General features: G+C 41.0%; 1 protein-coding gene across 8 annotated transcripts in view; it reads left to right on the forward strand.

Moving 5' to 3' along the window:
- Positions 1 to 25,010, forward strand: part of LOC123366530 (isoaspartyl peptidase/L-asparaginase-like) — a 231,610-nt gene that overhangs the window by 90,860 nt on the left and 115,740 nt on the right. For all 8 annotated transcript variants that reach the window (XM_045010098.1, XM_045010097.1, XM_045010099.1 and 5 more), the window contains exon 4: positions 16,266 to 16,429. In XM_045010098.1, the coding sequence (XP_044866033.1) occupies positions 16,266 to 16,429 (164 nt within the window). The remainder of the gene's footprint in view (positions 1 to 16,265; positions 16,430 to 25,010) is intronic.

Raw genomic sequence — 25,010 nt, forward strand, 5'->3', positions numbered from 1 at the left:
GCTCTGCCCTTAGGTCAAGATATATATAGATATATATAAAAATAGATGTCTTCAGTTAGATTCCTAAATCCACATTTAAGCACCTAAATAGCACCTGATTTTCTAAAGCCCCCTGAAGCTCCATTGAAGTAAACTGTTGGGAGTCAACGACCTGTGGGGAGCTCAGCATTTTTGAAAATCATCCAGTTTGTTTGGATGCCTAAAAATGGAGTTAGGAACCTAACTTTGGACATCAGTTTTTTTTTAAATCTTTGTCTCAACACCCAAGACCATTATGGTCTTGAAATATAGTCATTGCTGATAAAGCTTGCAGTTGACACAGATTGGTGAAGTAGTAAATAATCATAAGGACAGATAATTTCTAAAGAGCAAAAAGGATAGCTTAGTAAGATGAGCTTACTCAAATAAGCATTTATTTTAATATAGCCAAATGTAACCTTTCATATCTGGGAACAAAGAATGTAGGTCACATAGGAAGGAGGACTGTATTCTGGAAAAAAGTGACTCTGGAAATGCCTTAGGTGTCATCATAGATAATCAAGTACACATGAGCTCGAGTGTGAAGCTGCCTGTAAGAAGGATAATGCGATCCTTGGATGTATAAAAAGGAGAATATCAAGCAGGAGTAGGAAGTTAGTATTACCTCCACATATGACACTGGTGATATCATTCCTATTATAATGTGTTCAGTTCTGGTGTCCTCGTTCCAATTTTTTTACATCTTTTTAATAGTCACAGCAATGCTATTAATGACAAGTCTGCAAAACCTGTCTTACAGTGAAAGACTTAAGAAGCTCTTATATATCTCATAAAAGAGAAGGTTAAGATGTTAGTTGGCATCGTCTATGGTACCTGCACAAAGAGAAGATTGCAGCAGAGGGCTCTTTAATGTAGCAGACAAGGACCTAAGGAGATCCAATAGCCGTAAGATGAAGCTAGACAAATTCAGACTAGAAATAACATGCTAAATTTTTAGTGAGCTTTAACAACTTCTGGGTCAACGACAATAAGATTTGGGGTTTGCTTGATAAATTACTGGCTAAAACACTACAGCTTCTATTATGCAGGACGTTAGAAGTCTATGTCAAATTGTAAACGGCATTTCTTTTGTGACTGCCTTTTGGATTGTAACCTTCCCTACTGCCTTCACTTTGCATTGAAACCTCCATCATGGGTTAAAATATCCTGCGGATATTGAAAAACCAATCAAAACCTAACAAGCACAGTCTGTTCTGGACACTGTGTGTTCATGCCAAGAGAGGGATACCTCCTAGAGAGCTAAATGTGAGAGTCGTCAACTATGAAAGACTCTCCTTTACTTCACATTGGAGGGGACACTGACTCTGAATGGACTCTCTTCACAGAAACCTATCTGCAGTTGGTCTGTAATCATGTGGTCTAAGAACATGGCTGATATAACCACCTCACCCAGAGGTGATTGTTTTTTTCTCAAAAGGTTGTGGTTCTCAAAGCACAAGGAACCCATCTCATTGCCTGAAACAGAAGACCCCTCTGGAGAGAGTGGAGACAGGAGGGAATTTCCATAAAGGACTTGAACCAAATCCAGGGACTCACAAAGTGTGTGTGTGGGGGGGGTGACATCAAGAGTTCACTTTCTTTTGATCTGTATTTTTGTGTGTGTTTAAGAAATTCCTTTGCTAAGCCTGTGTTTCTCTGATTTACTACCAGATTGTCTCTGAAGGGTATGTGTTGGCATCCTTTCATCTGTGAGAGATGGTGGGAATTGCAGCCGATGATGTAGATGGTTTGCAATGTCTCATGTGACTGAATAGTCCAATCTGAAAAATTCATGATCTTTGGCAGTTAGTGCAAATGTGTGTATCTTGGCTTGGAGCTGTTTGCTTCCTACAGGCTCTTTTCTCTTCAAGCTGTAGGAGCCAGCTTCTGTCATGGACTTTGATACCCTGATGGAGACAATGTCACCACTTGTTACGATATACCCTGTTGGAGACAATGACGCCACTTGTTACAAAGGGTATAACTTCGAAGGGTGTAACTAGGAAACCAGAGCTTGGGAGAACATGTCTAGGCAACTCAATGGTTCAGGAAGGAAGATGCACTGGTTCAAGAACTAGACAGCTGGATTTCAGGGTTGCACTGCTGTAGAAGGGTGTCAGAGATGGGCTCTACAGCTGGGGAGTGTGCTTGAGGACTCCCAGGTAGGAATAGTGATCAGCTACTACCCAGACTTAAAATCAGGCATGTGCTTAAGTACCTTGCTGGATTGGTGACTCAATCACATTACTAAATGAAGTACTTTGCATATCACAATATATTTACTAAAAGACCATTTTCAGTGTCTTTGGTCTCCAGCTTTTATTGTTAAAATTAAATGTAATCAAAGAACATTATTCAATAGTTGACTATAATATATTTTATTAAGAGGAGCAACTTCACATATAAAAAGTCTGCCAGAACTCTTGAAAGCAATCCTTTCAAACCTCAGTCTGTTATCTCAATCACAACAAAACAAAGCCTTAATTTGAAGTATTGTAATTCTGACAATATTAGGACAATCCATAATATTTCAAATGGGACAGGAACTACAGTTGCTTGGAGTTCCACTATTATTACAGATTGCTAGGTATGAAAAGGATTGATGCATAATGATACTTTTTATTAAAAGGCACTTGGGATATGTGTTCTAAAATATGTAAAAATTAAATCTAATTTAGTTTGACATAGAAATGGAAGTAACCATGTGAAGTAAATAAAATATATTTACATATTAACTGAGTCAAGGAGTAAAGTTCAAAATGTAAAATGTGTAGAAATGCTCTTACAGTTAACATTGCTACATCTGGCAATGCATTTTTCAATGTGTCATTTAAGACAGATTTTCATCCACCTGCATATGGCATCCAAAATGAGTGTATCACATGATTTTTTGCATAGCAATTTCAGTGGGTGTAGCAGGCGGATTCATCCTTAGACCTTTTTATTACTGTATGTAAAGTTTAGTAATTATTAGGACTATCAAGAAATTTAAAAAATGAATCATGATTAACCACATGATTAATCACACTGTTAATGATAGAATACCATTTATTTAAATATTTTGGATGTTTTCTACATTTTCAAATATATTGATTTCAATTACTACACAGAATAAAAAGTGTACAGTGCTCACTTTATATTTATTTTTGATTACAAGTATTTGCACTGTAAAAAAAAAAAAGAGAAATATTGTTCTTCAATTCACCTAATATAAGTACTGTAGTGCAATCTCTTTATCGTGGAAATTGAACTTACAAATGTAGAAATATGTACAAAACCTGTATTCAGAAATAAAACCGTGTACAATTTTAGAGTCTGCAAGTCCACTCAGTCCTACTTCTTGTTCAGCCAATCACTCAAACAAACAAGGTTGTTTATATTTGCAGGAGATAATGCTGCCCTCTTCTTATTTACAATGTCACCTGAAAGTGAGAACAGGCTTCTCATGGCACTGTTATAGCCAGCATCCCAAGATATTTATGTGCCAGATGCACTAAAGATTCATATATCCCTTCATGCTTCAACCACCATTCCAGAGGATAATGCATCCATGCTGATGACGGATTCTGCTCGATAACAATCCAAAGCAGTGCGGACTGACACATGTTCATTTTCATTATCTGAGTCAGATGCCACCAGCAGAATGTTGACTTTCTTTTTTGGTGGTTCAGATTCTGTAGTTTCCACATCAGAGTGTTGCTCTTTTAAGATTTCTGAAAGCATGCTCCACACTTCCCTCTCAGTCTTTGGAAGACACTTCAGATTCTTAAACCTTGGGTCAAGTGCTGTAGCTAGCTTTATAAATCTCACATTGGTACCTTCTTTGCGTTTTGTGAAGTCTGCAGTGAAAGTGTTCTTAAAATGAACAACATGTGCTAGGTCATCATCCGAGAGTGCTATAACTTGAAATATATGGCAGAAAGTGGGTAAAACAGAGCAGGGGACATAAATTCTCCCCCAAGGAATTCAGTCAAATTTAGTTAACGCATTATTTTTTGTAATGAGTGTCATCAGCATGGAAGCATGTCCTCTGGAATGGTGGCCAAAGCATGAAGGGGCATATGAATGTTTAGTGCATCTGGCACTACAACGCCTGCTACAAAAGTGCCATGCAAATGCCGGTTCTCACTTTCTGGTGATATTGTAAATAAGAAGAAAGCAGCATTATTTCCTGTAAATGTAAACAAACTTATTTGTCTTAGTGATTGGCTGAACAAGAAGTAGGACTGATTGAAATGTAGGCTCTAAATTTTTACATTGTTTTATTTTTGAATGCTGGGTTTTTTGTACATAATTCTACATTTGTAAATTCAACTTTCATGATAAAGAGATTGCACTACAGTACTTGTATTAGGTGAGTTGAAAAATACTGTTTCTTTTGTTTTTACAGTGCAAATATTTGTAATAAAAATAAATATGAAGTGAGCACTGTACACTTTGTATTCTGTGTTGTAATTGAAATCAATATATTTGAAAATGTAGAAAACATCCAAAAATAATTTAAATAAATGGTGTTGTATTATTGTTTAACAGAACAATTAATTGTGATTAAGTTTTTTAATCGCATGATTAATCACAATTAATTTTTTTAATAATTTGACAGCCCTATATAATACTAAATAATAATAATAATAATAATAATAACAGTGTGCCTAAAGTGCTCCTTACAAGCTTTCTTCAGTTAGGAGAAGCAAATATCCATTTTACATGAGGTGGACTAGTTGTAGCTCAGTGCTCCTGAAAACCGTAGTTTTTGTTACTGGTGAAATGCTGTCATAGAAGGTGATATGAGCATTACTGACTGTTACATCCCAGTTTTCTTGGGAGTGGCATTTGGATGATCTTTCCAATGAAATGGGATGAGACATTCTCTCAGCAATAGGTGCTTGGCTCTGACCTGGATTATTCTGGGTTGATTAGCCAGTTCATTTTTCAGGATACTAAATCAAGATTTTGCAGATTTAATAATAAAGGAGAATAATGTTGCTTAGGCCTCTTTTGTGGTCACAGAATGAAAGTATGTGAATTCCTTCCACTGTCTGCAGGGTTCTGGATCCAGTATCCATTTCCAAGCATTTTCCCTTAAGGGTATAGTTTATGGCATGTTCAATTTGCAAGGTTTCACAATGATGAAAAATGTTGATTACAGTGTGAAGTGTGAAGAATGCCATGATTATAGTGATAGTTATATGAATACATGTGGAACTCTTTAGCATGTGTGATTCCTTGGTCCACCATATGCCCATCAGGACAGCAAAGTAATGCAAGTATTTATCTGCATGTGGCATGTATTTGTACCATCACATCACTGTATCCTCATGTATATTGTAATAAAGGAACATAACTATAAGGCCCAGATACTTTGCTTACCTATTTTTGTGTGAGAAACAGTGGGTTTTGGATTCAAATAGTAGTACTGATGCAGTCATTATGCTACCAACTCTTCTGCATCTCTTCTGCAATGTCCCTATGCATATTCTGCTGACAGCCATATGGTGTTTATGCCACCTAATCTCTGGGTTGAGCAGCTGTCTGGAGTTCAACAGGACCCCTTCTATTCACAGTACATTCTGTAACATTTGTTCAGTATGCTAAAGCTGTCTTCTGAGCTGTATTCAAAACTAGATTGCTGTATGTATTGGCTTTTGATCTGCATTGGTAAAGATTCCTCACATGATTTGAAGGCTGTGTTCTTTTTTACATGGCATTTGCATGGATTATTCCCTGTTAATCAAGAGTGATATCCTAAAACCATATGATACAATGATGATGAGTACAGTACAAATATCTTGAAATTGAAATGAATGAATAAATACATAAATGCCCCCTGAGTCCTTAGTTTGGTGTGTGGCAACCTCATATAGAAGTATTAGTGACATTGCTAGGTCATTACCTACTTTGGAATTAACTGTTGGGCTGCCTCATGGAATGTATCCATTATATAAAAGAAGCATAGACTCTGGTGTCATGAACATATGGTGTTTATTTTCTGTTACATCAATTACACATAGGCTGCTAACACACTACATCTTGGCTGCTTTACGATATTAATGACCCAGACACAAATATTGCTGCTTTTCATTTCTGCTTTTCTTCATTTTGAATAATTCCCATGGAATACCAAAATAATGTTTACAAAGACATATGGACATTGTGTTAATATAGTACATGCATTGTAATTGCAAGACATTACAGAGCCTTGCAAGTATCTATTACCAGCTGTAGACTTACCATTTTCCCCCTGTGTAGCTGGTTATGCACTTTATTTTCATGACAGCCAGGCAGTGAGAACCTATCTTGCACTTAAATGGAACATGATAGTTATGTTTAAGCCCAAGCAGTAATAATTATCTCCATTGACCATAATGTTCAGCTCTTTCTTTGTATTTCTAATATACTTATAGCCATTTTGTTAATTTGCAGAAGTTTTCATTTACCTTGCTCAGGTCATCTGCGTAGTTTGGATCACTTGGATGCATCACAATTTAGACTTTTGTAAGGAGTTTGACTTAATACTGTATGGCATTCAGATTAAAAAAATAGCACTATACCATATTAATAATGCACATGTTAAATGGAATAAGACCTGGTTGACAGACCTCAAAAAGTTGTTATTGAGGAATCATTGAATAGGGATGTTTCTCATGATGTTCCTCCTGGATCAGTACTAGGTGTGATTGGAATGCTGCATATAGTTCTGATATCCATGTTTTGAGAAGTATAAAATTGGAGTGGGTGCAGAAAAGGGCAACAAAAATGAATTGAGGGCTGCAGAATTTGACTTACAGTGAAAGACCTAAAGGGCTTAATCTGTTTAGTTTATCAAAGAGAAGACTGAGAGGTGACTTGATTACGGTTTATAAGTACCTTCTCAAGGAGAATATATCAGGTACTAAAGGGCTCTTTAATCTTGTATAAAAAAGGCATAACCACCAATGTTTGGAAGCTGAAGCCAAACAAATAAAAACCTGAAATTAGGCACACATTTTTAACAGAGGGTGATTAATCATTGGAACTAACCTCCAAGGGATGTGGTGGATTCTCCATCTTTTGATGTTTTCAGATCAAGACTGAATGCCTTTCCGGAAGATATGATTTTGCCAAACTCATGTTATTTAATGGCTGGTGATATACAAGAGGTCAGACTTGAGGATTCAGTGGTCCCTTTTGGTCTTGAACTCTATGAATACAAATCTATGAGCTCCAGAGGGAGGAGGATTTCCCATGGCCATATAGGTTGCCTTTTCAATCTGAGATGTACATTAGGTGATTTGCAGTTCTCCACAAAGGGAAAGACAGTGAGTCAGTGTGTATATGTGTGGATTGAGCTGCCTGCAGTCGTATGCTGCTATGGTGGCCAGGATTCTCAGAGCACAAAGTCCTAATGATAATTGGACTTTGTTGTTCAAGACTACCTTGCTAGTCTGTCCGCAGGGTCTTCCTAGGCAGCCCTTGCAGTAACTGAAATACGCACCATAAGCCCTGGGTCAGGGCGGGGCAACAATGAGTCAGAGTTCAGACCCTCAGGCAGGGCTGAGCAGTAGCAGTACAAGCAATAGGAAGCCCAGGCCCTGGCTCAGGGTGCAGCAACAATGAGTCAGGCTCTCAGGCCCTCAGGCAGGGCTGAGCTGTGACAGTAGACCCAAGCCTCCAAAAGGCCTGGGAAAGGGAGAGACTGCCACCCACGAGTTGGGTGGCGGGGGGATGACGCAGGCCCTTCCGCTCCACTGTATCCCAGCCTGGGGCCCTAGCAGCAGTAGAAGACCTGCTGCTGTGTCAGTGGGGATCCTGGCTGCAACACACTGACACAGGCTCTGGCAGTGCTGCAACCAGACTAGGGTTGGCGGCCCCCGGGCTACTTCCAGACTCCCCCTCTGTTAGTACCTGGGTCAGGGTGTTGTCCTCTGGGGGGTCCAGCACCATGGGTTCCACGGGGTAGTGGGCGAGCGGCAGGCCCGGCAATTCCTCCGGGTAGCGGGCACAGGGCAGGTCCGGCAACTCCTCTGGGTAGCGAGCACAGGGCAAGTCAGGCCAGTCCTGGCCTGCAGCTTTGGCCGCGGGGGTTTCCCAGTCAGAGGCTAGACTGGAGACATCTGGTCTCTCCGGTGGCTGGGGCCTAACTGAGCTCTGAGGACGAGCTTTTATACTTCTGGGTCGCCACCTGACCCTCTGAGGGGTGGGCTCAGAGCCCCCTAGCTCCACCCACTCCGGCCTCCGGATGGGCTCTTCCCTCTCCGGGGCGGCGGGGAACCACACCGCCTCACTACACAGTAGTTTAGCTTGTGGCAGTACTTCAAAGTAGGGAATGAGAAAAGGAAATGGGGGGAAGTGGTTGAACTTGTTGGCAGGGGAGGCAGGTCGGAGGAAGGATTTCAGGCTTCAGATGCAAAGGCAAACATATTTAAAAAGGAGAAATCCCTATAGCCACTGTGTTAAAGGAAAAGAGAAATGGGGAGAAAGATAGTGAAAATCTTCCTCTTGCATACACATTCCTCTTTTTATTTATTTACATAAGGGATTTCTCTGAGTCACTGAGGATCAGATCCTAGCTATGCACCACTGAGAGCCAATGCACAGCTGTGGTAATACCAGCAAAAGCCCATACAGATCAAGGATTTGTACAATCACTATCCATAGCCATAGGTTATTTAAAGAGCCTACGAATGACCAACCTCTTGTAGCTTATTGCTATGTTGTATAGCAGAGAGTCCTGGCATAGTGAGCCCCATTCTTGTGCTTTTCTGTGAGCTTTATAGGGACACATCTCACTTTGTTATGTTGCCATTAAACCTCAGTCTGTGAGGGTGAATCATCCCTTATTTTGTGGCTTTTAGAGCAGTCTGTTGCTTAGAATGTATCAGGCTGTTTCTGACACTCTCTCATGTTACCATAGTGCTCATCAAATTATCAATGAGTTAGCTTTTCATTGGCAGAATAGTTCCTTTCTTAGGACTGCTGTTGGATATATGTCCTGATTGGTTGTGCCCATGTACCTTTCCATAGCTAACAGTGGTATTGTTCTACCATCCTCCATCTGTGTCCTCATTGGCCCCGTACAATCAGTGTGTCACTTCCCTAATTGTTCATGTGATACTCCTACACTGAAGCAGGTGTTAGTGGAAAATAGCTGCTGTAGAGTATTTAACATGACAAGGCTATGAATTATGCAAATTTTACCCCAATTATCTTCACTCACTGCCCTTCATATGCCCTAGTTGTTCTGTGATAGGAAGTGAAAGGAATGTGCAAAGAGAAGACACCCTATCACACTCTGCCTGGGCAGCACATGATATAGCACATCTGCAAACACTTACCTGCAAAACCAATATGCCTTGTGTTGTCTGGGCACAAACTCCCTGCCTAATAATTAATGTCAGATGGGATTGGCTGCACTGTATTGGAATACAGCATCAGCATACGTTTGAAAAATCAAACCATGGCTAAAACAAACCCTGTGACATCAAATAAACATTCCAGTACTGCAAAATGTGAGTATTATATAAAATGTGCTTGAAATGTTATAATTTGTGCTTGAAGCATTAACACAATCCACTGTGTTGCAGAGCAATACAAATTCCTCAAACAGTAATAGAGTGTCTCTTTAAAATGGATCCAACTTGGTGGTGCAGCATGAACATCCAGAATAACAAGACTCTTGTGTTACTCTTCTCATTGCCATTCTACTTCTGTCCCAGGAGAGAAATTAAAATAGTTCCTGAAACATATAGCAAAGCTATAAAATATGTAAAGCAATATCAACATTTCCCAGAAGCTCTATGTATTACATTACCAATTTTTTTATTCATGAACTTTGCTCTAATTGTGTTAGTATCAAAGTATATTATTTTTATTGATGATAATAGTGTATGAAAGTAATTATGCTAGTGATTTTAGCATATTAGCTTATTTGTGATACTGATAAAATGTAAGCTTTAAAAAATTCATAACAAATACAATTTTCATATTATATATGTATATAGTTTTGCTTCCTAGACGTATTTGTTTAACACTCCATAATATTCTTGTAGGGTCTGGGCCTGAATTCCTTGTGCACCTAAATGTCATGTTTAATTCAGTGAGACTGTTAGAGTGCACAAAAAAAGAAAAAGTGGGCTTATAATCTACTATGGTGGGGGTTTTTTTTTTAATTATTCCTGTACTTCAATTGTAATCTCTTTGAGGCAGGGACTATCTTTTTATTCTGTGAGTGATTCTCCTTCCTATGTGCTACAGTCATGCACATTTATAATAATAATGGAAAATATTTCTGCCAATGAGGTGCAGGCTGTAGAGTATTCTCTGAGCCAACGGAAGCCTTAGCACTTTGAATAAAACACTGGAAAATATACAATAAGTATTATCCTGTATTGCCAGGGAGATGGACTGGATGATCTGGTAGGTCTTTCCCATCTCTATCATCTATGATTCAGTATAAGCCTGATCCAATGATCATTGGTCAGTTGAAAGAGTCCAGTTTATTTCAATGGGATTTGAATCAGATCCTATAAGCATTCCAGACTTTGCACTGCTTTTTCTGTGAGCATAAAGATATTGTAAAATGTTCAGGTTAATTCCAAATAACAAAAAGAGGATTTCCATTGTACTGAACATGAATATTAGGAGTATTTTATAATACTAACTGCATTTTATTTTTACATATTATTTTAGTATAAGGAATGTTCAAGGGTAGTTTCAAGAAATATGAGCTTGTATTATTTAAAGCAGAGTATAAAAAAAATCTATAGTACCTTCAAACCTATATCAACAAAAGTATTATAGATAAATATTAGACTGAGGAATTTGGTAAATAAGTTCAGCAACTTGTATTAAATCTGATGCATATACTCATGGGAAGTTGTTTGACTGAGAAAATTCATGTATAGTACTACAGTTACAAGTTTAACCACAAATTTGACTCCGAGGTTATGGATTGTGTTGCATAATAGGTAGGTTGAGGTCATTTATCACTTCTCTGTCATGCTCCTTGGTTAGCATACTCGGTCTGTGGTGCTACATATCAAATCCCTAATCCATTTGGGTTAAGAATGACATTTGGGGCTTTATCATAATGGATATGTTAGTGTTCTTCCAATAGAGTTTTACAAAATGTGATTAGATTTGTCATGAATAGTTAGTAAAGGGTTAAAGCATAGTACCTGGTGGGCACCTGACCTGAGGACCAATCAGGGAAGAGAATTTGAAATTCCTAGGAGGGAACTTTTTCCCTCTGTGTGTGTGTGTATTGTTCTTAGCCGTCTGGAGTTACAAGAGTCCAGATGTTTTAATCAAGTCTACAAGTTTCTACCTTTCTGAACTAATTTCTTCTAGTCAAGATAGTGAGTATTAGAAAGATACTTGGTGTCCTCACCTAATAATCCTATGCTTGCAATTCTGTGTGTTTGTTATTGATTATTCTTAATTCTGCTTGTACTGGTTGTACTGAGAAGGAGAGGGGATTCTCTCCAGAACTTAGCAAGGTTATACCCTATGAGTGTCCAGCTTGGACTCATAGAGATTCTGTATTTTCTTGTTTTCTTTTAATAAATTCTTCCTATAAAGATTTGATTAAATTCCTTCCACTGTGGATAGCGGAAGGGGCTAAGACGCTCTCTCTCGGTGATTCACAGAGTGGCTAGCAGAGAGGGAGGGGGGAAGTGGGCTGCTTCCCTGTGTGTGGGAGATTCAAGGAGTTTGAATCAAGGTATCTCTCTCTCCGGAGCAGGCTGGAGAGAGGGAAGAGAGGGGAGGGGGAAGGTTCCTCCTCTGCGAGTTGATCTGTGTTCCCAGGGAGTGTCTTTGAAGGGAGACAGGGGGAAAACAGGGGTGTCCCAGCCCACGTATTGACCGCGGTGGTGGCAGCAAAGGGGACCTACCCTAGGATTTTAGGGTGGGGGAAGACATGCGGGTCCTCACTTTGAAACCCCCCAGTTTCAAGTGAGGGTGCAGACCCTGACAAGATTGTTATAAGATTATTATATGGGGCAGAAGCCGGTCAGAAAGAGTATCTTTAGACTGATAAATAATGTAGCATTTTCAAAGTGTAGGATTTTTTTTTAACCTGGCCTCTTTTGAAGTTAAATAAGATTTGTCCTCTAGTGCTGGAGTAAAGTGAACATCTATATTCACTAAAATTTAGTTTTACATCCACACAATACATTAAAAGCAGCAAAGAGTCCTGTGGCACCTTATAGACTAGCAGATGTATTGGAGCATGAGCTTTCGTGGGTGAATACCCACTTCGTCAGATGCATATAGTGGAAATTTCCAGGGGCAGGTATATATATTCAAGTAAGAAGCAGGCTAGAGATAATGAGGTTAGTTCAATGAGGGAGGATGAGGTCCTCTTCTAGCAGTTGAGGTGTGAAAACCAAGGGAGGAGAAACTGCTTTTGTAGTTGGCTAGCCATTCACAGTCTTTGTTTAATCCTGAACTGATGGTGTCAAATTTGCAGATGAACTGGAGCTCAGCAGTTTCTCTTTGAAGTCTGTTCCTGAAGTTTTTTTGCTGCAGGACCTTTAAATCTGCTATTGTGTGTCCAGCAGGGGCAGCTCCAGGCCCCAGCACGCCAAGCGCGTGCTTGGGGCGGCATGCCGCAGGGGGCGCTCTGTCGGTCGCCGGGAGGGCGGCAGGCAGCTCCAGTGGACCTCCCGCAGGCGTGCCTGTGGAGGGTCCACTGGTCCTGTGGCTTTGGTGGAGCAGCCGCAGGCACGCCTGCAGGAGGTCCACCGGAGCCGTGGGACCAGCGGACCCTCCACAGGCACGTCTGCGGGAGGTCCACCGGAGCCGTGAGACCGGCGACTGGCAGAGCTCCCCCCGCGGCGTGCCGCCATGCTTGGGGCGGCGAAATGGCTAGAGCCACCCTGGGTGTCCAGAGAGGTTGAAGTGTTCTCCTACAGGTTTTTCTATATTGCCATTCCTAATACCTGATTTGTGTCCATTTAGCCTTTTCCATAGGGACTGTCCGGTTTGGCCAATGTACATAGCAGAGGGGCTGTCATAAACAGATAGTTAAGGCTTAATGCCTGTTTTACCTGTAAAGGGTTAAGAAGTTCACCTAGCCTAGCTGACACCTGACTAGAGGAACCAATGGGGGAACAAGATGTTTCAAAAGAAAGATAAAAGAAAACCCTCTGGGAGAGATTAGCATACCAGCTACTCTCACAGACAACAGATTCAAAACACAGAGGATGTTCCCCTGGGCAAAAATCTTAATACACACAAGAATACCCAAATTTGATAATTAAGTTTTACAAAGAAAATAAACATAAACCTATTTATCCCTTTCTAAAACTTACTACTCTGATAAGAGGCTGGTTCCTTGATCTTTTTCACTCCGGCTGAAACTGAAACTCTAAACAAAGGAAAACTTCCCTCCTTCCTTTTGAAACATCTTGTTCCCCCATTGGTTCCTCTGGTCAGGTGTCAGCTAGGCTAGGTGAACTTCTTCACCCTTTACAGGTAAAACAGGCATTAACCCTTAACTATCTGTTTATGACAGGGGCATTGCTGGCATATGATGGCGTAATTCCACCACGATTTCAACAGCTTCCACCCCACCATCAACCTCAGCCTGGACCAATCTACACGGGAGGTCCACTTCCTAGACACCATGGTGCAAATAAGTGATGGTCATGTTAACACCACCCTATACCGAAAACCTACCGACCCCTATGCCTACCTTCATGCCTCCAGCTTCCATCCCAGGCACACCACACGATCCATTGTCTACAGCCAAACACTGAGGTACAACCACATCTGCTCCAACCCCTCAGACAGAGACCAACACCTACAAAATCTTCACCAAGCATTCTCAAAACTACAATACCCACATGAGGAAATAAGGAAACAGATCAACAGAGCCAGACGTGTACCCAGAAGCCTCCTACTACAAGACAAACCCAAGAAAGAAACCAACAGAACTCCACTGGCCATCACATACAGTCCCCAGCTAAAACCTCTCCAATGCATCATCAGGGATCTACAACCCATCCTGGACAATGATCCCTCACTTTCACAGACCTTGGGTGACAGGCCAGTCCTTGCCCACAGACAACCTGCCAACCTGAAGCATATTCTCACCAGTAACTGCACACTGCACCATAGTAACTCTAACTCAGGAACCAATCCATGCAACAAACCTCGATGCCAACTCCGCCCACATATCTACACCAGCGACACCATCACAGGACCTAACCAGGATAAAAAGGATAAATGGACACAAATCAGATATTAGGAATGGCAAAAAACAAAAACCTGTAGGAGAACACTTCAACCTCCCTGGACACACAATAGCAGATTTAAAGGTAGCCATCCTGCAGCAAAAAAACTTCAGGAACAGACTTCAAAGAGAAACTGCTGAGCTCCAGTTCATCTGCAAATTTGATACCATCAGCTCAGGATTAAACAAAGACTGTGAATGGCTAGCCAACTACAAAAGCAGTTTCTCCTCTCTTGGTTTTCACACCTCAACTGCCAGAAGAGGACCTCATCCTCTCTCATTGAACTAACCTCATTATCTCTAGCCTGCTTCTTACTTGCATATATATACCCACCCCTGGAAATTTCCACTACATGAATCTGACGAAGTGGGTATTCACCCACGAAAGCTCATGCTCCAATACATCTGCTAGTCTATAAGGTGCCACATGACTCTTTGCTGCTTTTACAGATCCAGACTAACACGGCTACCCCTCTGATACTTGACACAATACATTGATACTTTTTGTTTGCTTATTTTAATATTTACAGACTCCATTTTCCTATCTAAGCCAGCACATTGCCTGCAAAGTATTTCTTCAGTTGAAATACTTTTTCATGGGATGATTTGAGAAACAAGTAAAACTGATACTGTAGAACAATGCTCTTCTTTCATATTTTCAACTACAGTAAAAGGAATTTTAATTAAACTAATTCTAATTCTGCAACACTTGCGGCTTCATTAAGGAAATCCCCAGGTACTGCTATCACAGTTGCACTGCCATCACCATTGCACTGTCATCACTGCAACTTGACTCTTTTTTTTATCTCTCTTCTGACCTAACTCACTCAAATAATGGTCCAGATCCTTTCTGCTCCTGCCTCAGGTTCAAATCCTCCCTTTTTCTGCAGGTTAGAGTAAAAGAAGAGTCACTTTGTGGCTATTACTGTAGCCCTGTGACTGTAGTGGCTGCTGCTTGCCCCACAGGCACCATGTCTATCTTTCCTTTGTGTTTGGAAAATGCTTAGTGCATTCTGGGTATTACTACAGTCTAATTAGTAAGAATGTATCTTTCCAGTACTCTTGCTCATGTCCCTGATGTACAGGACATGCAGAGAGTCACCACAGAGATTGGATCTATAGTGGACTTGGTATGTGGACCCTCTATGTAGGGTCCCCACATCCTGCTCTATTACCCCATGCAAATGAGTAGAATAACACTAGTTCTGCAGAAGGCCATTGGGTAGGGAACAGGATTTCCTTCTATATTTTAAAAAGGGGTTTTAAACTGCTTTCTATTGTACTCTATGGAGAAACATTGTATACAACCACAGAATAGGAATGTGGTATCTTTTGTTCTCAGAAGTGCTGCAATTAAAGCACAATTTAATAACGAGAGTAGTAATTAATACCATGATACTCATCATGCTGACCCTGAACTTAAGGAAGAGAAGAAAGAAAATAGTGAGAGAAGAAAGAAAAATTTAAAAAAAAATGAAGGCAAAGAAAAAATTTTAAAGGAAAGAAATGGGAAAAATTAGACAGTGAGATTGAAATGAGAAAGGGGAGAAATAAAGAGAAGAGGACCAAAATCATTGTTTCTTTATTATTGGTATCATGCATAATTGTCCCAGAGAAAATTAAGTGAGCAACTAAAATTTGCTTTCTTGTAGATCCCAAGACAAATTAGACTGTACTTCAAACCTTAAGTCTGAGATTTTCAATGTTGACTAAGAAATTTAGATGCACCATTCCCATTAATTTCAGTGGAACTTGGAAGTCCAAATTCCTGAGGCAGCTTGTAAAACATCAGCCTAAGAATCTTTTAAACCGGCAACATCTTGATTAGACCAAAAACTCTTTGCACAATGGTCTGTTTCTTCAAATGTGTTTTCAGAATGGCTATGAGAATGGGACTGTGATTCTAATTAGGGCCTCTGGGTGCTAAAGGAATAGAGACTTTAAATATAATAATATTTTTATGTATCATGCGGTTGATAGCATTGAAGGTTATTTTTACTATTCGGTTTCTCTCTCTGATTTTTTTTAGACACCTTATGTGATGCTCACTGGAACGGGTGCTAACCAGTTTGCTGAGAAGCTAGGCATACCTCAAGTGCCTGTAGAAGAGTTAGTAACAGACCATGCCAAAGCTGAATGGGAGCAATACCGCAAATACAAGCAGACTGTCAAATCACTTTTTAACACAGAATTGTAAGTAGCAATTATAGATATGTTACTGATTTGGTTGACACAAACACTAAATTGGATTTATGCCTTTTGAATGAAGCTGCAAATACTAGTATGTCTGGACAAAAGGAAAGGAAAATGTAGCATAAATTGTCACATCATATTTGATTTTGCATATTTCTTGTTTTAGCAAAACACATGGAAACTGAAGAAAGTCTTTGCTACCTACTGATTTCTTAAAAAGTAATTTTGTATTGGGTCTAGTTAGGGCTAGATCTTGGACCACACTGTGCATATTGGGTTTGATGGCTGAACTGTTTTTCATAATTCACGTAGCATGTGTACACATGAGTTGAACATTGAACTTTGAAGTACCAGTGGAAGCAAAGAGAGGGATTATGAGATCACATCTGGGTAATGGTTGAATTTAAGAGTTTGCTGTCTTAGAGGCACTCAAAGATAATCTTCATCTAAGATTGAACGTCCAAAAGCCATCAAGTCAAAATGTAGTAACCACAGATGCATTCAGCTTGAGATGGTAGGCCCATGGACAAGCACTTCATCTTTATGGGACTAAGGAGACTCATCTTCTGCAGGAGCAAACTGAGACAAAATAGGGAAAGTGGAAATATTTTTTTATTGAAAGTAACATCCAACCCAATGATGTTAGCAGTATTTGTCTTTGTAGGAAATCTTTAAAAAAAAAAAAAAAAAAGCACCTACGTAATTATCTGCACTAGCCTTCAATGTGTTAAATCTATTTATCAGTCTAAGCAAACATTTTAAATTAAAAAAAAACACCTAATGTGGTGGTATGGTAATCATTGCTACTGGGATTTTCATCTGGACAAGTCTAATATATATTATAGTTTAAAACTGGAATGTTATTTGATTGTCTACTATATATTTTAAACTATCCAGTAGAGAGATGTAGTTATAACCAATGTGAATTTTGGCTCAAATCATCCCCTATTCAGGAAAAAAAATCAATATAGGGCACTAGATTTCTGTGAGCTCACAGTGTAATACAGAGGTTAAGACAGTAAATGTGGCCCTTGGATTTATAAGAAGGGGAGTAATAAGTAGAAGTAGGAAGGTGTTGTTACCACTGTATATGGCACTAGTGAGACCATTACTGGAATATGGTGTTCCGTTCTGCTGTGGACACAAGATGTTGATAAATTGGAAAGCACTCAGAAAGTGTGACTAGAACTACTCAAGGTCTGGAAAACCAAGTTTACAATGAGATAAAGAAGCTCACTCTATTGATCCCAGGCCAATGGGGGCTGCGGAAAGCGACACGGGCAGAGGGATGTGCTGGCTGCCACTTCCCGCCACCCCCATTGGCCTGGGACTGCGAATTGTCACCAGTGGGAGCCGCGATTAGCCAAACCTGTGGACACGACAGGTAAACAAACCAGCCCGGCCCACCAGGGGCCTTCCCCTGGCAGGCCGCATGCCAAAGGTTGCTGATCCCTGATGTAATCTATAATTTTAGACTCACTTATATTAGAGGCATTACATTAACGTTCAGTTAAAACTATCCTCTCTTCTAGAATAGTGCAACATGTTAAGGTTGATGGAGAATTGCTTTTCTTTGGAGAATTACCTACCGTATATCTAATTGCTGTTCCCCCGGAGCCAGTCTTTGTTTCTGCTTTACAGAGATCACTGTCACCCATTTTTAGATAGTCACCATTTGTTTGTCGACAGGGTCTCAAGAAAGTGATGAGGGCAATTATTTCCCATTTCTTGACTAAAATTGGAGAAAATATGGGGAATCTCTTGACAAATGTCATCACTATTCTGCTATCATGTAGGATTCACTGGGATGTTCTATGTTATTTTTATTTTTGTTACCTCAGAAGCATAAAACTTTCAGTTTTGCTCCTTTGTCCTCAGCTTCTCGATCTCTTTCATTTATCTGAAATCAGAGGCAGATGAGCCTAGGAGTCTGAAGAGACAGGAACAACTGATGCATACATGTTACAATTTAGTAAGAGGTTATTACATACAGCAAAGTAAACTCTCCATACAGTGTAGAACAGGGGGCTCACCTGAGCTAATCACATAACATTAGATTGGGTTCTTTGTAAATTGACAGTGCTGGCCAGCCTCTTGAGTTAGTAGTGACAATGAGTTGTTTTGCCAAGTGGCAATGTGTTTCAAAATAAATTCATCCCCTATTCCCTTCAGTCCTCTTTTCTTATATCTTCCTTTCTATCTTACAAAGTGGAATGTAGAAAATGTATCTTTTTCTTTAGACATCCTTTCTTCACTCCAATTTCCTCTAATTTTCTCTCTCCTTTGCAATACTCTTACTCTCCTTATCTCCCTTCTCCTGTTCTCAATCCTTTTTTTTATCTCCTGCTCATCTCCCTCCCCATCCACTTCCCAGTTCTTTCTCCTTCCACTTCTGATTGCTCAACTCTATTTACATAACTTATAATACTATAAACTAAATATTTATTTTACTATTCTACAGTAACACTGGGCCAAATTCTCTGCTAGTGCAATTCCCTTGAGCTCAACTGAGCTGCACCCATATACATCAGCAGAAAATTTAGCCCACTGACGTACATGTGGATAGCACCTTCCCTCCTGCAGGATCTCAAATCATAGGTGCAATCACACACAGTGTAAAGGACAAAAGAAAATTGTTTACCATGGCAATGCTTTTTAGGCCATTAGTAAGTAACCTCCTCACAACAGTACCATGTACCTCTCAGCTGTATCTCCAATGATGGAAACCTGAATGGAGCTGAGACATCTGATTTTTTTTAAATTCCTCTCCTTTCCTTTTCCCCATCCTTTTATCTTTCCATCTGTCAAAAGCAATGCCGTGTTTCAAGCTGCCATACCTGACCTCACAGCCTCCCACTAACAGGATTAACAAACACAGTAAAATGGGAAGTCATTGCTCGTTCCTACATTACTTGTGGGGGAATCTGGATTTTTATCATGGATTGTTGATGAATTCGGCATTTTAGGACCAAGTTCAAACACAGATTCCATTGTCTTCTATACAAGCACTGGATCGAGGGGCTGGTGTTCAAAGAGTGATAAGTGCTCACAACCTCCACTTTTCCAATGGGCCTGCAGCCAGCGCTTCCCCAAAAGCTGGGTGCTCTGGATAGGGAAGTGGCATGATCAGAGTGTCTCTAGGAACATTAATCACAAGTTAGGGCTCCCCTGGGAAGTGGAGGACTGTAAACATAACTTTCTCTCCTCCGTAGTAGCTTTCCCCACTGGTGCAGAGGAGTGATTCAAGCCCTACACCTTTTATTTAGCTTGCAAATGCACAAAATTATACATTTGGAGGGATGCTGCGTCTTAGAGAGACCTTCAGCTCAGCATTCCCTTTCCCCTCAGTTTGTATAGAGAAAGCTATAGCTCATTTTATAAATTCATGCAACATCATGATTCAGCTCCTCTATCTTGCCAAGAAAAAGAGGTTTAAAAAGCAAACCTATTCTGAGTCCATCTTAGAGTGTAAGCTCCTCAGTGCAGTGACCTATTTTCTTTGTCACAGGTGTGCATGGTGTTTTACAATATAGAAATAACCAACCACAACACCTCCGAAGTGTTGCCCCACTGGTGAAGAGATCAGCTGGTGCACAGCACAGCATGCCATACAAGAATGGAGGGACTTGAGTCAAAGACACTATGATAAACCACTATTTTATGCAGAATGCTATGGGATTCTTAATGTCCTAGCACAGCACAGACAACTTCATTTTATCAGGCCTCCTCTGAAACTTAACCATTTAGCTCCATCCAAAGATATCTAGCTCAAAAGGATAAATGATTTTGTGAAGCTGTTGTTCTAGGAATCTAGATATTTCAAACCCAATGCTTATCACTGCAAAGCCATTCCCTCGAGCGCCCACATCCTTCATGCTGATTGTCTCAAAAAAACCGCAAAAACCAACCAAACAAAACACACACACACATACTTTACAGAGCGAGGTATAAGGTAAAAAGAAAAGAAAGGGAGACTTGCTCAAAGCGAAGGGGAATAGAGTAGTGTTCCAGGCCAGTGGGTTAGCACAAGGGAACATATCACTCCATTCCCATATAAAAATGTACTAGAGGGAATAAAGCAGTCAAAACCCCATCCAGGCTTGACAAAAGTAGTGGAGATCAAGACTCCACAGGTAGCCCACTTTATTGCTGAGCTCCTCTCACCTCCTTCCCACATCAGTGGTAAGATAGCCCGCTCTCAGCAGTGCTGCCATTGGCTGACAGCCAGTTCCTGCACTCACCTGACCATTAAGAGTGCAGAGGCAGAGTTAATGCTGATTCAAGAAGTATTAAATTGGCTAGATATTTTCCTGTGGTCTTTAAAAAACATGTTGCCCATCAGAGTAGACTAGAGAGGCAAAGTGGTCTAATGACTAGGGTACTGGACTAGCAGTTGGGAGACAGTAGGTCTGTTCTTAGCCCTGCCATTTACTTATTTTGTGACCTTAGGCAAGTCATTTTGCTACTCTTCTCTCCCACCATTTGTCTGTCTTGTCGATTTAGATCTTTAGGGCACTGACCGTTTCCTACTATGTGGTGTATCTAGCATCTACCACAATGGGGCCCTGATCTCAATTGGGCACCTCTAGGAACTACTCTAATATAAACAATAGAGACTATTCTTTTGCCCATGGCCCCTTTTTGGTTGTATGGAGTTACTGCTGCCTTAAGCTCCACAGCAGTAACAAGAGGGAATATCTGTCTTTCCTTCAGCTCAGCTCCCTCCCATTTCGGAGATTTTTCTCTTTTCCATAACATGTAATAAGGAGGGACTAAGGGCTTGTCTACACTTAAAATGTTACAGCAGGAGGGACTAAGGGCTTGTCTACACTTAAAATGTTACAGCAGGAGGGACTAAGGGCTTGTCTACACTTAAAATGTTACAGCAGCACAGCTGCAGCGCTTCAGTGTAGACACTACCTATGCTGACAGGAGAGGTTCTTCCATTGGTGTAGGTAATGCACCTCCCTGAGAGGCAGAGAATTTTTGCGTTGACCTAGTGCTTTCTACACAGGGACTTATATTGGCTTAACTATGCCACTCAAGGGTGTGGATTTTTTACACCCTGAGAATGTAGTTAAATCAACCTAATTTGCTAGGAAACTAGGCCTAAGGTGTTCCTCTAAAGATGTTAGAGAATAGGGTTTATAGTGATACTGTTTCTTGGAGCGTGCAGCATTTGCTTGAGATGTTCTAAATATGGTTTGAGATTATCAAAAGCTGCACTGAGATCAGAGACCTGTAATCTGAAGTAAGGAATAGGCTGTTTAATGAAGAACATTGAAAGTTTCTCATTAAATATTAATATTTACACAGTAAAGTTTTTCTGATGTTAACTAGTACATACAGCAGGACAAAGATATATTTGTACAGTCATGTTGGACTCTGATACTGCTGGAGTCACTAAAGATCTCACTTTGCTTTTTAGCAAGATTGAAAGTAACAGTACTGATAACAAAAACCACTTCACAGCTCAGAATTAATTCCTTCTTCCAGGCTGCACTGAGCCTCATTTAAAATAAAGTTTTTCTCTAGCCCTTTTTCTTGGGTTACTACTATAAGTCAAATTTAAAAAAAAATCACCACCACCACCACTTATAGGAGTAACTTTTCTAGTTCCCTAAGTATTAATAGTAACAAGTTTGTAATAGTTTAATATGTTTCTCATATTGGCCTGCTAAACCCAGGGTTGTGAGTTCAATCCCTGAGGGGGCCATTTGGGGATTGGTACTGCTTTTAGTAGGGGGTTGGACTAAATGATCTCTTGAGGTCCCTTCCAACCCTAATAATCTATGATTCTATGAAAAGGACTTGAGGTTCAAACAGAATAACAAATGTGATGTTTTTAAATGTAGAATACAACTTTTACAAAGAGAACCTGCTCCAGGAGTCAAGGGTATGAAAAGGTATACTGGTGCTTTTATAAATCTGTAACTGAAGTGCCTATATTTGCCTTGTCATAGTATACAACATAATATAAGTTGTCTGCCAAAAAAACAAAAACAAACAAACAAACAAAAAACACGAATCTATGCATGTATATGTAGCAAATGGCTCACTGAATTTCTTGTCTCTAATATAGGCATAAAAACTAGATAAGAGCTGGAAGTTTTTTTTAAAGGATACATTTCAAACAAATTCCCTATTCCCAAAGTAATGTCCCCAGCGATAGCCTGCTGTGGGTCCAGATAAGAATTTATAGCTCCTATTAAGTCAAATTCAGACTTACAGAAAAAGAGCAAAAAGATTCAAATCAGTGGGATTGCACTGGGTTGCACCAGTAATGAATCTGGCCTCCTGACTTCAAAAGGGATTGTAGCATGCAACACCTTTCAGAATCAGGCCCAGACTTTGTTTTATCAGATACAATAGGTGCAATACAAAGGTTCAGGAGTCACCATGACAGGATTGGCAATAAGGGCAAATTATTAGTTGGTAAGAGTATTTTCCAGTAGAGTCTACAAAGGACTATGTTCTCTTCCCTACAGAAATGTAGGCATATTCTCTCTCCTGAAGAGCTCACAGGCTAAAGACAGACAAATGGAAGGGAGAAGCAGATATTCCTAGGCTGACAAAGGTAGTTCTTGACTATGGGTACATCTACACTGGAGCTGGGAGGTGTACATTCTAGTTCAAGGAGACATACCCTAGCTGTGATTGAGCTAGCTTCTGCACTTCTAAAAATATAAATGCAGTTGTGGCAGCACAAGGGGTGGGAGGGGCGAGCCATACTTATGGTCTCAGATATGGTGGTTAGCTCTCCTGCCATTCGCACTGCCACAGCTTCATGACTATTTCTAGCTGCTAGCTCAATCAGAACGGGTCTGTCTTCTCAAACTGGAATTTATAACTTCCAGCTCCAGTGCAGACATATCCTATGTCTTGGCCACATATAGTGGTTGCCATAGGTTTGTGGTCTTCTATGCCCTTCCACAGTGTTATATCAATTATTTCTCAAACTTGTCAGTGTAAGTCAGTTAGTTTCTCTGTAGACAGCAATGCAGAAGTGTGTCTTCAGGAGGGGCTTCAGGATAGAGGGTAGACAGGGCTGGCTCCAGACCCCAGTGCGCCAAGCACGCGCTTGGGGCGGCGTCCCGTGGGAGGGCGGCAGGCGGATCCGGCGGACCTCCCACAGGCATGCCCGTGGAGGGTCCGCTGGTCCCGCGGCTCCGGTGGACCTCCCGCAGATGTGCCTGCGGAGGGTCCGCTGGTCCCCCGGCTTCGGTGGAGCATCCGCAGGCATGCCTGCGGGAGGTCCACCGGAGCCGCGGGACCAGCTACCACCAGAGCGCCCCCCGCGGTGTGCCACCCTGCTTGGGGTGGCGCAAATCCTAGAGCCGCCCCTGAGGGTAGAAGCTGTATAGATGAGCTCAGGAAGGTCATTGCATGGATAAGGGAGAGCATGAAAAAGGCAGGAAGATGTTTGTGTGAGAAGCTGGAAAATGAGTGGAGAAGGCAGAGGAATTGCTGAGATAGGAAGGTGATGTGAAGTGAGACAAAAACAGAGCAGAGTTATTCAAGCTTCTAAAAGCTGTGATTTGGTCTGTGGATAAATTGGAGCTGGTGTAAGGATTCCCAGTGGGGGTGACATGGTAAAAGTGGTGAGCCAGGAATATCATTTTAGTGAGAAGAACAAGGAATACTTGTGGCACCTTAGAGACTAACAAAGTTATTTGAGCATAAGCTTTCATGGGCTAAAACCCACTTCATTGGATGCTCAAATTTGTTAGTCTCTGAAGTGCCACGAGTACTCCTCGTTCTTTTTGCTGATACAGACTAACACGGCTACCCCTCTGAAACCTGTCACCATTTTAGTGAGAGTATTTTGTCTGGACTGGAGAGCAGGCAGATGTGTGTTTGTGAGCCTAGAGAAACAATGCAGTTATTAAGATAGGAAATGAGAATCTGAATGAGTGGTATAGTTGCAGGGCTAGGGGGAAAAAAACACCTTTTCAGACACAGATTTTGTATAAGAAATCTTTGCAATTCAAAAATGGCTCAAGAATGTACATTTTCTCTCCCTCACCCCACCCCCCACTGCTTTCATTCCATTCCCGCACCAGAGAGGGGTGTCTGATAGGACCACTCACCTCCTGAGAGCCTCCTATCAGCTGGGTGTGGAGCTGCAATCCTCCACCACACACACACTTGTGGTGCCCCCAGCACATTGCCTACATCACCAGATGGGTCTTTAGCAGCTCAGCTCTCCGGCCAAGAGTCACAGTCAAATTAATGAACCCCTTCCGGGGTAGGAAATACACTGTTCGGTCTCACCAGAGTCTTCAGCCATGTCTCAGCTTCCCAACAGAGCCTTGTCTTTCTCAGGGCTTAGTTCCGCTTCACTAATAGGCCGATGGGGGTCCCAGCCCCATCCACTACTCCAGGTCCCAGCCCAGCGACCCAACACACATCGGTCACATACTGCTTCCTTCAGTTTGCTGCTGCTGTTTTCTGGGCCTTTTCCCATGTAGCCTCTTTCTCTTCACTCTTACCTCAGGGCTCCTCTTCCTCCTCGCTGAAAGCAAGTTACTCCAGAACCATTCTTCTGCTTCTCTTCCTGAGCTCCTGCAATGAGCATTTC

This window comes from Mauremys mutica, chromosome 3 (genome assembly GCF_020497125.1).
Source record: "Mauremys mutica isolate MM-2020 ecotype Southern chromosome 3, ASM2049712v1, whole genome shotgun sequence".
Lineage (NCBI taxonomy): Eukaryota > Metazoa > Chordata > Testudines > Geoemydidae > Mauremys > Mauremys mutica.